Genomic DNA, 13066 nt, shown 5'->3' on the forward strand with positions numbered 1-13066 from the left:
CATGATGTGTGTCCTTCAGCTTCAAGGGAGTCTAAGTCCCTTTTCACTTGTGTTAGTATAAACCTAGAATAATTTCATGAAAGTCAATACATCATATCTCAATACATGTCTGCAACAGGGAACTTTATGCTCACGGTTACTACTTCATTAGTTTCTGATTCTTTACAGGTGTTGAACTGCTGGTTAACTTACCAAAACATTGCACATCTAGAAGCTCAGGCATTAAAATGACACTAACTACATCAAAAGCAAAGGAGAAATGTACTGGAAATTCAGAATTGATCTTTCTAAACAGTCACAGATAATTACAACGTGGCTAAGACATGAAAAACTGATTTCCATCGCCCCTTTGTTAAGATGACTCATTTCCCCACTATTCCACTTTACCTCTGTCAAAAACGCTTTTAAATAAAAATCTCCATTTGCAGCCATTTACACAGAACCTTAGATGTGGTTTCTCTGGTCTCTCTTCAGATAGTATTGTGCATCTTAATCTTAAAAAAAATATTAAAAAAAATATTTAAAAAGTGCTTTTGTCATATCTTAATTCTGCTGGCAAACCAACCAAGGCCAGAGGACCATAAGATCTTTGCACCTGTCGTGACTCCCACGACACTTTCCTTAACCATTCTGGCAGTCAAAATTTTAATCAAAACCAAAACACATTACCTAGGACTACACAATATGCAAATAAATCTGCAAAAGGCTTCAGGCTTGAGACATCTCAGTTTTCTAAAGCAAAGTCGCTTTGTGATAAGGCTCCTAAGAGGTTCTTAAAAACCACTTACGTCGAAGGGAGCACACAAAATCATGCAATGTACAGACTGCTGTTCTCTGCTCATTAAAAAGAAAAAAAGGCAAGCAAGCCCCACAGGGGGCAGTATTAGCTCATCAATCCTCCTTCCCCAGGAGGGGAAAGCCACCGCCTGCTTCCACAAACATACATGCTCGCACCGTAACAACGTATTAGTACCTCTCAAAGCTTCTGTTTATTATTTTAGCTGCTGCTGCACTGAAGCTTCCACTAATCTTCAAAAGCAAACCGTGCCTTGCATTCCTTTCTGCAGCAGCATCCTCCTACTCCATTTACCCAGCGATGCTTGCTTTGTCCGGAAGAAAGCTTTCCAGACTGAGAATATTTTACTTTGAAGGCTGCTACCTGCATGCCAGGACCCATATCTACTTAGAGCACTCCTAATGCCATTGTGGTACATGAAGCCATGGTCTTCCACCAGTAGAAACATGCTCTGAGTCACAGGGTAGGTCCTAACCCTGCCCAGTCTGTTCTTAGATATTTAGCTGACCCCATGAAGCAGAGGAAACAGAAGGTTTCTGTATGTCTGGAGAACATGTAGGCACTTACACAGAGGGTCTCCAAAAAAAGCAGAGAATGGACTAGAAAAGAAGGAAAGGGATAGCCTGAAATTTCATGTTCAGTTTTTCAGTTTTATTTTCAAATGAAGGTTCAGGTCAGTTCAAGTTTTACCACTAAAGTTCCATCCATCCTCAAAACGAGGAGACAACACTGATGGAACCTCTTAATAGGTATTAGAAATACAAAAGGAGACATTATAGCTGTAGAAATAAATCAGCTTTTTTTATGGCTTCTCATCAGCTTCTTACCCTTGATAGAGTAAGCATGGGGACGGATGGAGTTGAAGAAAATATATCAAATATATTATTTAGCTACTTATGAAATACAAATCATTGCAGAAAAAAAAATATGTGAAAATGAGTAACTTCACTTTCATCCTAATTCATACAGATTTAAACAGAACTCAAAGTTGCACAGGTTAACACTCTTAACATAGGGCAATATCACCACCACGGGTATTATTTCATGTTGAAGGAGCAATACTGTTGGAATATAAACGATTCTTACTGCTGTTATTTTATTTCCATGGGCTAACAATATTGTAGTCAAGCTAGTTATATTCTTAGTCCCCAAAAACCTAGGTTTTATACAAGTTTTTGAATGACAGTGAAAGATATCTATTATCCACAAGCAGATAAACACATGCACATACCACTTAATTCAAACATACATGTGAAAATGTCTCACCTAATTAATAGAAAAATACTTGAGCTGGACAAGGACAAGAAGTGACAAAATGATATTATTAGCATAATTTTGCAGCCACTTTTTATTCAAAAAAAAAAAAGTTGTATTTTTTGTAAACCTGACATTTCCAAAACAGTGCAAGTGAATTAGAATACAGGTGAACATGAGCTTCTAAATACAGGTGACATCAATAAGAGTGAACACATTCTTCCAACCACAAGCTCACAAAAAGACACACAATTTTACAATACATAAGGAGTGACATTCTAAGAAAAAGGTGATGATGTGGGTACCCTACTGCATATGCAAACCATGCTCCAAAAGCCATTATAGTCTTCACGCCAGTTTAATGAATGTACAGTAAAGGAAACAAATCCTACTTTCATTTTTATCCAAGAACCCTTAGCGTCTGTTTGGACTTGGAAAAACATAGAAATTAGTTCTATGACTTCCTTAATCCTTAAAGCAATATTATATATTCCCACATCACATGGATACTACGCTTGAAACTTGTGCAAGACTCCAAAATGTGCCCATAAACAGAAGACATTCAAGAAAGTCAATACTAAATATTGCCAAACACAATCTTTGTGCAACTGTTGCTTTCAGCAAGCCAAATTACTCGCACATGACTGACTTGTAGATAGGGCCATTCCTTCTCATGTATCAAGGTAGAGAGGGCTGTCCTCACTTGGTATGCTAGGCATTGAGAAAAACCTTTCCCACTTTGAGATGAAAGGATTGTTCAAGTGGTTCAAGGGCTTGAGGTTCACATCAAGCACAGATTCTCTCTCAGATAACCCAAGTGATTTCCTCATTGTAGGTTTATTCGGTAAAACATACCTAGTATTTTTATTAACAATAATGGCCAAATACCAGGGCATCCCCAAAACAGTCTCAGAACACAGTAGCCCTGCTGCTGCTTGCAGTGAACTGACAGAAATTCACTACCAAGAGCAGAATTTTGGTTTGTAAATGAAATGCATGCAAAGCATGCTGTGAAAAGTGGCAAACGCTCTCAGCTCTTGGGAAGTAAAATTCGCCCCTGTGCTAAACTCTGAAAGAACTGTGATCCCCTTCTTGAATTCCATCTTGAAGATAGAAAGTAAATGGGGTTGCAACAGTATGGGTTCTGCATTAAGTGAATTCTCCCTTAACATTTTTTTCCCTTTCATATTTTCTGAGATTATTTTCTTCCTGCCCTAAAAGCAACTATAAGGGTACTATTGGAAAGAAGACATCTACACATTACAGAAATAACTTTAGGGTTAAAATAAAAGATCTCTCAGGTGCTAGATGACACATTTGAAAATGTTAATGCCCCACTTCTAAGCTTCTACCTGCATAGCTTACGGCCAGTGCAAAGTGAGCCTTTTACAGGGGAAAGAAAAAATAATAAACCAATGCCAATTCAACAAACCTTTCGATGAAGTTGTCCAAGACAAACAATGACTTAGTCCTGAAATGGATTAACTGGGAGAACCCATACAATGACTTCCACCAGCCCTACTGCGTGAGCGGTACAGCACAAAGGAACTAACAAGCAGCTGACAGATGGTAACTTCCAGAACCCTAGAAGCAATTTCCAAAGTAACCATGCCTCTGCATTTTGATACAATTACATTTATTATATTTTTTTAATTAAAATAAAAAACAGCTGAACTGTAGCACAGTGATTTGCTATACATTCTTGAAGTACACTACATTTTCATAAGATTTCTGAAACTGATTGCAGACAATTGATATTAGTGAGTACTTTGTTTGGCTCCCCTTTCTTTTCTTTCTTTTTTTTTTTTTCCTCTGCTTCTATAAAGAGTGGAAAGATGCAACAATAGGATTTTAATATTAAGTATTGGTACATTTCGTTGTTAAATCTGACTCTCATAATTGGAACTAAGCAAGAGCAACACTGTAATTTGAAAAAAAAAGACAAGTATACATAGAAAAACAAAAGCATGTGTGACAATGGAACTACTTAGTACATAACAGTGATGATACTAAGAATTTATGGATTATTTTCACTAATCTATCCAGTGCCTTGATTTTCTTTAAGTGAGGACTTGTGCAGGATGAATAATAGATATTTCACCTTCTTTAACTCTCTTCTTCAAACACTTTTAAAAGACGTTTCAAAGAAAGATCTATTCTTGATTCTTAAAATATTGAAATGAAACATTTTTGGCATTTTTGAAAGTCATTTTTTGTTTAAAAAGTGGAAATGCCATGGAGGCATTTCAATTTTTCCAAGGAAATTTAATTTTTTTTTGATAGAAACTTTTCAAAATCAGTTTAAATTCACAACTTGTTTCTCTTGTCCCCTGAATTATTTTTTTTCAGGGAATTCACTTTTAAATTTTCTTTTTTTTTTTTTTTTTTAAAACTCAGTTTTAAAGAAGTCAGATATTGAAAAATATTACAGCTAAATAAATGGACTCATTACTTGCTTTTCAGAATATATTTTAAGCAACTTCTTACTCAATTCATACTTACGAATCAATTTCATGTCTAACTTCTATCTGACATTCTTAGGTATTTTACAACAACAGAAAAAATAGATACATGAGGTTTAAATACTCCTAGCAGAAAAAAACTAAGTGATGTCAGAAGAATCATACTGTGAAAAATTCTATAGTCTCTAATATAATAGTGCAGTCGAAGGCTGTGAGCCTTCTGGTTTTGCACTTTGATGCAAAATGTGCAGTCCACTACATGTGGTTATAGCAGGATTTGTTCTCAGCAGTTTTTTTTTCAGATTCTAGCTTAAATGATCACTTACTATACCAGATCTGTCAAATCAACAATAATTTATTTTAAGAAAGATAATCAAATAGACTAATAGCTTTTTTTTTTTTTTTGGTCATACAAATTGATATTCTTCATTCAATTAAGAACCATCTTCTGCCTAATGGGTGCAGATAGTTAAGTTAATAACTATTGATCAATACTGTAGTAATAGGAGGCAACTAATGCCGGGGGGGGACAGAAACAGGAAGCAGGTTATTTTTTTTTTAAATTTAAAGCCATAAATGAATTTCCAAGGAAGAGCAAGAATTAGGCATGTTTTCAGACAGATTTCTTGCATGTGCCCTATATTCAGGTTTCCAAATGTCCAGCAGTTCTTTTACTTTACCCTTATGTGAGGAAACATCTCCTGCCACCATTCATTCCCGTTAATCCTTCATCTTCTATCATAGAACTTGATCCTTCTTTCCCTTAGATGAATTTTATACTAACACAATTACTTCTTATTTACACAAGGTGCAAAGTACAAATAGAATCTAAAACCAAGTTTTCACAGAATTCCACTGTTTCTAGTCAAAAATCCAAGAGCTTTTTGAAGACATATGGCAAAAAAGTGTCTTTCAAGTAAAAAAAATAAAAATGGTTTTCTAAGGAATTAGCAATGAACAAAGTGGCAATCTGAGATTCAATAACATCTACACCTTGACTAACTTCCTTCTTAACATTTGATGAATGGATGACATTCTGTACTAGGAACACCCACATAGGGAATCTCAAGATCCAAAGAACATTTTAATGCTTGCATCTACTTCTCTCTCCTAAAATTATCATATAAACAAACTCATGACTGGTGTATAAAACTCACAAGGCAGGTATAATGGTCATAGCTTGCATTAATTCATCACTTGCTTTCTTGCTTTGACAGCAACAGGTCACAATCATTGACAGTAGCTTAAAAAACATCCTTCTTAACATTAATAAGGCTCCATCTTTTTTTTTTCTTTTCTTTTCCTTTTTTTCTTTTCTTTTCCTTTTTTTTTTTTTTTTTTTTAAATTCCAAGGACTTTATAATGCCAAAGTACTTGGCCCAATTACATCCTTTTGGTGTCTCAACTGTCCAGTCCTAGACCACAACACTAGAGACAGCAAGAGAAAACTTCCAAAAGGAAAACATTATTTTATGCTTTCTTTAGTGATACAAGGTGAGCTACAAGTCTTGCTACATGTCACCAAGGAAACATTTTCATCCTCTCCCATTTAGGTCAGTGAAGCATAGACTCAAATACAGAACACCATATATGTATAATGCTTAAGGTTGTTTAGTTTATAAATCAAACACCAAATTCAACTCAAAACAGAGACAGAGAAAAGATTTTGGCTTATTGTCATTAAATGGTCTATATACAATATTACCAAGCCTTGTGAATTAAGCATATGACATTTCCAGCTACTTTCATCTGAAAATCTTTGTCTCTTGCATTGAAGTTTAAAAGTACAATAGGATTTATATATACATATATGTATTTCCAAGGATTTAGCCAGATATCAGTGCTTGAGTGAACTATATAGCTATTCAATAGAAACTATAAACCATTGATACAAATATAAAGACATAATCAATATAAAAAGCTTATATTTATAAAAAATATTTTTAGGTAACAGTCTTCCCCTGAGGGTATACCACAGAGTTGGATTCATAAATATTGCTCTGCACTGCAGCTTGGTTACCAAAGTTCAAAGTTCAGCTCTTATATGAAGTGTAAATTGCTCCAGTCACCCGACATTGCCGCAGTGGTTGCCTCAGGATATGTTCCCTAGCTTGTTAGAGTGATAAGGACACAGCATCAATGGGGCCTCCGAAAAATCTGGAGAAGATTCCTTCTTCCACATATGGAAGATACGAAAGCAGGACCTATAGGCTAGCAAGGGCGTGTCACATGACTGGGCTTTTCATTTTTGTGGGCAGTTCACTGATTTTTCTGGACCCAGTCCCAACTATCTTCATTTTCCTTTCTGTTCTTTTCGGCCTCAATAATTTCTTTGTACCTCCGGCGAAAGAAGCCCATCTGTAAATCAAAAAGAGATTACAGTGGTAAGTAACAGAATCATTAAATTGGAACTCACACTGTCAGAAAATAAAAAAATTAAAAAAAAAAAAAGAAAATAGCACAGGTATCAATATACAATTTTTAAGCATAGAATCATAGCTCCTTGTTTACATCAGTATGAGATCAGACTGAGTCCCAAATCTTCACAAGTACTCTGCTCCCTATAGCTGAACTACTCTGACTCCTCTTATATAAAGTAAAATTGAAAAAAAAAAACAAAAACACATAACATATCTCTAACAAGCACAGACCAGACAAAGCAGATACAGGTTTATTGGTTTCAAATGAAGACTAATGCAAATTTTGGATATGAACCTAAAAACCAGGCTAGCCCTTGGGTTCCATGTAAAGGCTGCCAGAGTTTTATGAACTGTGCTCTCAGTGTCCACAAATGCATGAAACAAAAGAGATCAGAAAAATTCAATATGGCCATCTCCCAAACTCCAACTATCTGCTTTTTTCATAAACTCCTCTTCAAGAAAAGCCAGTATGGTCTATTGCTGGTGCTCCAACACAGCTCTGAAGAGGTCCACTGCCATTTTGGCTCCCCTGTTTCTAGAAGTAAAAGCCCATTTCTGTGTAACTACAGGTATTCTCCTCTTCCTGGCAGCAACGTCAACTCAGATCTCAAATTTTCTATTTAATAATCATTTACATTAGGATCCTTTGGAGGAAACAGCTTCAGATTCTTCTTTTTGCTAAATGCAATCCTTGTGCCATTGCTACCAGCAGTGTAAGGTCAGAAGGCAAAATACAAGCCTGATCCTACAAAATGCAGAGCATCAACAATAGCTCCTCCCCAAGCTTTCAAGCTGATAATCACTTCTGCATATCTGCATATCTTCTTGTTTCCTAAACCCCTGTACTGAGTTTAAAAAAAAAAAAAAAAAAAGCAAGCAGTTTTCATTTCAGTTTGGGTAAAGACCTCTCGTATCTCTGTGGTTGTGGATTTTTTGTTTGCCTTTTTTTTTTTATAAGTCTTTCAAATAAACAAAAGTTGTTTTAATAATAGACTTTGGTAGGCATTCAAAAACAACTCCTCAAGTTTAGTAGTGCACCATCGAGACCACTGAATCAATATTTTGTTCATCTTAATTAAACATTTATGTAACTCCTACCACTCCAAACCTGTTTTCTTACTCCTGCTGGGTAAAACACGATGCTTTAGTCTTCCTCTATCATCTAGTTATTGCCATCCTTTATTCCCCAATTGGCTGTATGTAGGAATATTTTGTGCTGTTTTGTCACTACTAAGTTTCTGTTAATTTGGACTTTTTAGTTTCAGTTCCTTAGCAATTTTAATTTTCTTCAAGTATATTTTAACTTGCAGGGGTTTGGAAGGCAGCTTGTTCAAGCAGATGAAAGCACTTTTCCAGCAGAGGTTCCTATAAAGCCCAGGTCCTTGCAAGTGAACCCCAACTACATCCTGGATTTATGGCAACTTGAGACCAGACACACACCACCTTTTCAACACCTGTTACCTCCACCACTTATCTTCTGTGCAAAGGACACAGAAGCTGCAGCACAGTTTAACAAGTTCCTTTTTTTGTGTAATCATGGACCACAGCCCTGATGCACGCTACTAATCCAGAGATAGGTGTACCCTCCTGAGTGCATGGATGTGCGTTACACACACAGCTACAATCACTTTATAAATACACAAGAGACAGACATATATGTAAATGCCTAAAATCTTGATTTTACAGAGTTTGATTAAGTGACCTTCCAGAGGCTACCAGGGATAACTGAAATCAGACCTGAAATGTGATTTGTTCGTAGTCTTGTACACAGACTGTGAACACAGTCTGCTCCCCAACCACCACAAGCAGAGCTTTATCAGCTGCTCAGTACATATAAACACGCTGATAATGGTCTTTCTGTTTCAAAAAATGTCCACACAAAAGGGATATTGTTGAATTTTGAAGGTCCCTGTCTCCCTCACTTCCCGTTCAGAACAGTGGACTCAGGAATACAGAAAAAAAATAATAAAGAGAAGTCTCTAGTTCTCTGTTCTTCAATCTTGCTTCAAAAAAGTCAGATCAAGTTCCTTCTTCTGTAGAAGGAAAATATCATTGCTAGTAATTTTTTGACTTGTACATACAGCTATATCAGTGCAAAGAATGTATTTGGGGAATAAATCCTCAAGATAAGAACGTCATAAAATCCCAGTAAAATCTCATTGTTGATGCCAGTGTAATTTGTATCAACAAAGACTTAAAGCCAAGAACAAAAGTTCCCTTAGATTTTCATGCTCCAGCATGGAGACTCCAGTGAATAGTTTTATTGGCAACGAACAAAAAAATAAGTTACAACTTACTCCACCTCTGCTGTCCCAATATTTGTCCCAATATCCCAGTAGGATTAATCATAAGTACTTATTTTAGTCATAGGAACCTGCAGATACACCTTACATATGCTCAGGTAGCAGATGTGTTGAAGAAGTGTGTGACATTTTTGTATTATCAGTTTTTTATAGCAGACCTACAAGTTCTGCACATAGACAAGAAAATTGCCAGGGGACTTGAATTCCTAAGATTAACAAGAGAAGTTCAATTTGTAGCTTTTAAAAACAGGTTTTAAACCCTTAAGGTTTCCATCCTTCATGCAAACACATCCTTGGTAAAATAAAATCCTCACTTGAAGTTATAATCAAAATTATAGAAAGGCTTTTTAATTTCCTCGAGGGCCAAACAAACAAAAGCAAACTCTATCCCACTGTTATTTTAATAAAAATGGTCTGTTCGTGAACATCTGCTTCAGGAATTATCTTTAAAAGTTGGTTATGATGGTTCTGGTATTCTACTATTTTGTTACTGGATACAGAATGTTTTTGTATAGCTATCCAGCAGGGCAAAAAAGTGAGCTGAAGACCTTAATAAATATTAACGAAGTATGAAATCCTGCACCAACAGGTGCCACTGTGAAGCCATGTATGTTCACTCGCTGTAAGTGCTGCAGGTAATCCAAAATTTTGTAGAGGGCTTAATTTAAGCATAATAGAAATGAGAAACCGGTCCTTAAGGATTTTTTTATTGGACACTTTGTAAAATAATGGTCAGGAATCTGATATATTTGCCATACCCAGAAGGCAAGGGCATGCTTTGTTATGGGATACTATTCCTTAGCGTTAACACAGCATATTTCCGCTTAATGAGATAAAGGCCCTCTGATCACCAGAAAGATTTTTTGGGAATGGCTGTGAAGGAATCACAACACAATCATTGCCTCACGAGAGACCACACAGCCCACATATCTATCTCCTTACAATAAACTGATTTCATTAAAAATGACAGCAATGTTAACCCATATGGTGATGGCGGAGAAGTGCCTGTGGCAAGGTGGAGAGAACAAGCTAGTTTAACATGCAGTGAGGAGACAAGGGGATAAAAAGGAGGAGGACACATGGACCCAAGCAAGAGAAATGGTGCAACGGGATGATTATATACTGTCTCTTGTCACTGGGGCAGAAGCGACACCAGAGACCTATAGTCTCTGATATTTTTTGTGCTAATGCAAAGCCCTTAACAGAACTTAGAAAACCCAGTGAAGACAGCTAGGACTCAGTGCTGGATGTCAAGCAGGGCAAAGGGGAGAAATTGTCAGCTATTGCTGTAATCTCATTTGTGGAAATGGAGTCTTCAGTGGACCAATGGTCTCCAGCCTGTTTCACGGGCCATGATTCTCTACTATTGTTTCTTTTCCATAAATATGTGTGTATGTATATGGCAAAGGAACACCAAGTCCAGATTCATGACCCCATCATGCACACCACCACAGCCGAGAAAAGGACTGATGATGAACCTGTGCCTGGGGAAGGTACTCATCAGAGGAAAAGCAATAGATCCTATTTATAGGAGGCAAGGAGAGAGTACCATGGGAAGATAAAGGGTTATAACGGAAGAGGAAAGACCAGCCACCAAGGGTAACATAGGAAAGGAGAAAAGCAAACCCTAGCCAACACTTCAACGTTGGGTGAAAATGATTTGGGAAGGCTGAAGAGGCCCTTAGGGGTGTTTTGAGTCAGTGTGGATGAAAGAAAGGTCTCAGGAGGGGGGCACTACTCAGCCTGAACCATGCTTTACTCTTAAACCTGAAAGACCTCACCAGAGGGGAACTGCCAAGCCAGGGGCACCATGTCCCAGATCCTTTCCTCTGTGTGGAGATAAGAGAGGAGAAAGAGGGACATTATACCTTGGGAAACATAGGGACAAAATCCTGAGGTTACAGTGATACTCACAATGGATTCACACCCTACACCAGGAAAAGGAGTGAGACACTGAAATATTTGCAAACCCACAAACTGTCATACTTCACATCTGCCATGATAAACTGCAAAGGAATGTCTCCTTGCTTTTAAACAAATTCACACAAATTAAGGCAGAACCAAGCAAAAAGGAAATAGCAAGTTAATTTACCAGAATAGACAAACAATGACCAGTCCCTTCTGGAGGTGCTTCAAGTAAGGATTAGAGCTGCTGTAAGTAGGAGGGGGCTTAGATTTGAAACCTAAAACCATCCATAGATTTTTACACATATACTTTAATTTAGTTATTTCAGTATGTGCACCTTTTTCTAGCATAACCTTACTGCCATCTACAGTATATGCTGAGCTCAAAGCATGTTCCTGGCAAAACAGAACAACAAAGCAATAGAAAATCTGTGTTACTTGCAGTCTGGGGAATTACACCTGATAGTGTGAAGTTATTTCTCGCCATGCAACAGCACTGTCAAGTCATCTATTCAATCTCAAGTATTCAAAGTCTCTTTCACTAGCATACACAACTCCCTTCTGCTGCCATGTCAGGTTTAAATCCCTTAAAAATCACCAGTAAGTGCCATCTACCAACACTCGCATGAAGATGCATTCTTCAAGCACTGACACAAACTGAAAACCCCAGTCAAAGTCATTCCAAAGTGTTAACATCACAACAAATTATTGTCTTTTTTTCTGCTGCTGCTTTCTTCATTCCCATCTGCATGTCCACAGGCTGGTCACTGAATTACTGGACTTTGTATTTTTCTAAATTCTGAAAGTATAAACACTTAGCTGACATTTCCTGCATTACGATCATGTGGCACTCTCTCTAGGGTGCCAACCATAAATACGTTTGAAGAATGAGGATGTTACAAAATAAAATTTAATCCACAGTTGGGAAAAAACAAAGCTGATGAGAGTGCAAGTAATACCACTGGCTTTGTTATATTTACTGTTGGGTAAATGCCTAAAGCATTTTTATCATACCCAGTGAGACTCGTATTCTGCCAAACAAATAAAAAGAGAAATATTTTGAAATGTGGATTGTAGAAGAATGGTTATGCTATATATTTGTTTAAAAAAGTACTTTTCCCATTAACGTCTTCCATTAAGAAACAAGAAAAAAAAAAGAAAAAGGAACAGCTACATACTGCTGTAAAATATCATTATGACTTGACTTACAGTAGTGTTTGCAGACTATAACTGAGCTAGGAATATAGGTTTGTGAACAATGTTCATACAGACTCCATTATTGTACGAGAGACTTTTGCCACTAATGTCAATCAGCGAGGTGCAATATTTCATTAAATTTCTACTGCATACTGATGTACTTAGCTGCACACACACAAAAAAAGTATTGACTTTTATCAGTATGCCTCCGCTGACAAACGTCTTCTAATGGAGATTACTGACCACAGTGCAAACCAGCAAGTAAGGAGAGCAAACAAAGTGCTGACACATGTAGCTAAGAAACAAAAATTTGAGAATCACCCCCACTGAACTAGGCTTTGACAAGGTACTTTGGGTTTGGTGCCTTAATCGCAAACCACCTTTTCTCTATTATACAGTTACTTCATCTACTATAAGAACTATCCAGACATACCTGCTTAAGAGCTACAGTCTGGATTTATATAAAATCATAAGGGTTGGAAAAGCCCTCCAAGATCATCTGGTCCAACCATACCCCTACTACCAATGTCACCCACTAAACCATGTCCTTAAACACCACGTCCAACCTTTCCTTGAACACCCCCAGGAATGGTGATGCCACCACCTCCCAGGGCAACTCGTTCCAATGCCTGACTGCTCTTTCTGAGAAGAAATGTCTCCTAATTTCCAACCTGAACTTCCCCTGGCACAACTGGAGGCCATTCCCTCTAGTCCTACCACTAGTTACCT

At 37.2% G+C, this 13066-nt stretch overlaps 1 protein-coding gene across 2 annotated transcripts in view; it reads right to left on the reverse strand.

Moving 5' to 3' along the window:
* Positions 1-2128: 2128 nt before the first annotated feature.
* The window catches only part of ITGA9 (integrin subunit alpha 9), a 217515-nt gene continuing 206577 nt past the window's right edge, over positions 2129-13066 (reverse strand). For both annotated transcript variants that reach the window (XM_083824914.1, XM_083824915.1), the window contains one exon: positions 2129-6870. In XM_083824914.1, the coding sequence (XP_083681040.1) occupies positions 6772-6870 (99 nt within the window). In that variant the 3' untranslated portion in view covers positions 2129-6771. The remainder of the gene's footprint in view (positions 6871-13066) is intronic.

This window comes from Anser anser (assembly GCF_964211835.1).
Source record: "Anser anser genome assembly, chromosome: 2".
Classification (NCBI taxonomy): domain Eukaryota; kingdom Metazoa; phylum Chordata; class Aves; order Anseriformes; family Anatidae; genus Anser; species Anser anser.